General features: G+C 43.4%; 1 protein-coding gene across 2 annotated transcripts; it reads left to right on the top strand.

Annotated features, from left to right (window-relative positions):
- The first annotated feature begins 512 nt into the window (after window positions 1-512).
- dio3b (iodothyronine deiodinase 3b) lies at window positions 513-2,505 on the top strand. 2 transcript variants are annotated; one of them, XM_058378550.1, is made up of 2 exons: window positions 527-733; window positions 900-2,505. In XM_058378550.1, exon 2 carries the CDS (start codon window positions 1,047-1,049, stop codon window positions 1,887-1,889), a length of 843 nt encoding a protein of 280 aa, XP_058234533.1. In that variant the 5' UTR covers window positions 527-733; window positions 900-1,046; the 3' UTR covers window positions 1,890-2,505. The 2 variants fall into 2 exon arrangements, with proteins under 2 accessions (XP_058234532.1, XP_058234533.1); XM_058378549.1 differs by having other exon boundaries at window positions 513-2,505.
- The last annotated feature ends 524 nt before the right edge of the window (window positions 2,506-3,029 follow it).

The raw sequence follows: 3,029 nt of genomic DNA, 5'->3' as shown, positions 1-3,029 counted from the left end.
GGAAATAAGATTAAATAGGAAGAGTTATTCAAATAAAACTAAAACACAATACATTAACAATCACTGTGACTGCAAGTAGAAATGTTATAGATTCAAAAAAGGTCAATTCAAAGTATAGTGTTGTATATATTTTTGCATTTTTTTTTCTAGTGCAGTTTATTTAATATGGGAATGTAGTGAATCATACAGAGAATAGCTAGTCAAAACGTTAATAAAGAGTATAATACTATGTCATATCTGAAGTCGAATACGTCAAAACGAAAATAAAGGATGATACCGTGACTGATCTTTATGAAACTCATTGTCTCTCTCACTCCCGCAGAGATCATTTGGGGAGCGCGAGCGCCGTCTGGTGGCACATTTCCAGGCTTGAGTTGGAGTAAAGCAGAATAAACCCCAAACAGACCTGTACGGTTTTTTTTGCGAAAAGCATGATGTAAGAACTTCTTCTGGTCAGTGCAGTGTCTCTTGTTTGGCTGTCTGATGAATAAATAATAAATTTGCCATAAGCTTGTCTTCCAAGAACTTCACCAGTCTGATCAAACTTGAATGACCCACTTGGGAGCTTCATTCGTTTCCCATTTCGCCACGCGCTCTGCTTTAATAAGCCCCTCTCTGATGTGTTCAGCCGTCACTAGCAGACTCTTCAGTGCGCTGTGGAGCTTCGCCACTGCTCCTCGGATCGACTCGTTTATTTAGAAGGCAAATGTGGATATGACGTCGCAAAGGAAGGGTAAGGGATGAAATTCACGTCTGAAATTTTTTTTTCAACTAATTTGTTATAGTATAGTGCACTGAATTCCATATGACAGCATAATGTGGTTGAATAAATGCTCCAAACGCATCCCCCCCCCCTCCTTTTCTTTCTCTTTCTCTACCGTTCTCTTTCTCACATCCAGGCGGCCGAGGTGCCGGGAGGTAATCCCCCTCCATGTGAGGAGGCGGCACGGGCGTGGAGGCGTGGAGGCTTTTTTCCATATTCAAATCCTTACAAGTCCTATAAAAAGCGGCGAACTCGGCACAGGAGGCTCAAGGAAGGAAGACAGATGGAGGGAGGTGACAGTTCTGTGTGCGCACCCGCTCGGAGGATGCCGGACGTGCAGGACTTTGTGAATGCACTCAAAAACGCGCTCGTGTCCCTGATGCTGCTGCCGCGCTTTCTGTTGGCCGCGGTGTTGCTTTGGCTTCTTGACTTTGTCTGCATCCGGAGGAAGGTGCTGGTGAAGATGCGCGAACAGGAGGGCTCGACTCCCGACGACCCGCCGGTGACCGTGTCAGACTCGAACCGGATGTTCACGCTGGACTCACTGCGCGCTGTGTGGTACAGCCAGAAGTTGGACTTCTGTAAGGCAGCGCACCTGGGGCTGGCGGCGCCTAACAGCGAGGTTATGCCGCTCGGCGAACGGAAACGCGCGCGTATACTGGACTACGCCCGCGGCGCGAGACCGCTCATCCTTAACTTCGGCAGCTGCTCATGACCGCCGTTCATGACGCGCTTGGCCGCGTTCCGGCGCGTCGCTGACCAGTACGCCGACATCGCCGACTCGTTGCTCGTATACATCGAGGAGGCGCATCCCTCCGACGGCTGGGTGAGCACGGACGCTCCGTACCAGATCCCGCGCCACCGGTGTATAAAGGACCGGATCCGAGCGGCGCGTCTCATGAACGCCATAGTACCCGGCAGCGTCGTGGTGGTGGACACCATGGACAACTCGTCCAACAGGGCGTACGGAGCCTACTTCGAGCGCCTCTACGTACTCAAGGACGAGAAGGTGGTGTATCAGGGAGGCAGGGGACCCGAGGGCTACCGCATTTCTGAACTGAAGAACTGGCTCGAGCAATATCGCCAAGAGCTCGAAGGCGCCAAACCGGTAGTGGTTCAGGTCTAGATGATAAGATGATAATGATAATAATAATAATTAAAAAAAAATCTAAAAATAAAAAAATAAAAAAATTATAATAATAATTAGATGCCAGTCACTGTGTGTGCCATGAAGAACCAAGAAAACGGGTGTCCTGGAAGCTGCTATGAACTGGAAGCAACACTACACACGTTAACTTCTGTATTCCAACGCGCATCTTGGAAGAGTTGTGTGTGTGTGTGTGTGTGTGTGTGTGTTTTGTTCAGTGATGCAAACCGCATGATAATTGTAACTGTTTTTGCCCTTTAATCGTTTTGTGTTAAGCCGGTGTTTTACGCTTTTCACTTTTAATGATATTAATTATTCTTTTATGTTTGTTTGTTTGTTTGTTTGCATGTCGTCTTTGTGTGTGTGTGTGTGTGTGTGTGTGTGTGTGGCCGTCGGACTGTTTCACTGTATTCTGGTGTTGTCATGAAGTTCGGTTTTTAAAAGGATTTGATCCAGAAAACCAGTTCTGATGTATTCTGACACTTGAGTACTTGGCAACAGAAGAACGGCCTTTACTGTAATTGCCAAACATTGTTTTGTAAAATGTGTATATTTTATTGAACAAATATTTTTTAAATAAATAATAGAACACAGACTGATGCTATTATTATTATTATTATTATTATTATTATTATTATTATTATTATTATTATTATTATTAATGTTTATATTAGCCTATTACATGTGATGCCATCTAAGTTTGCTGTACTTTATCTTTTGTTGTTGTTTTGGGGTCATAGGCTTAATCATGGGGCATGTTAAATGAATGAAACCGTTTTCTGCTTTGAACCATCTTAAAAATGAATAGATGCACGTTGTACTTAAGAACTACAACTAAGCTATCAAAACACAATATATAAAACAATATATAAAAATGATAAAATACACATATAAATACATGAATAATCTAGCCCTAATGAATAATCTCTTCACACCATTCATCTTTGTTGGAAACTGGGCTCATATAAACAAGAAAGACAAACTCACTGACTTAAAATTCAGAATGTATCATAGATTTTACTTCCCAACCTGTTTGAGCTGAATGGCTCTATTGGTAAGTTTTTGTCTTGTCCAGTATTTGTTTTGTAATTTGAGAGAGGACAGTGAATCACAATGTCT

Source organism: Hemibagrus wyckioides, linkage group LG25 (genome assembly GCF_019097595.1).
Source record: "Hemibagrus wyckioides isolate EC202008001 linkage group LG25, SWU_Hwy_1.0, whole genome shotgun sequence".
In the NCBI taxonomy this organism is placed as follows: Eukaryota; Metazoa; Chordata; class Actinopteri; order Siluriformes; family Bagridae; genus Hemibagrus; species Hemibagrus wyckioides.
The sequence above is the reverse complement of the archived record's forward strand: the minus strand, read 5'-3'. Positions and strand labels throughout refer to the sequence as shown.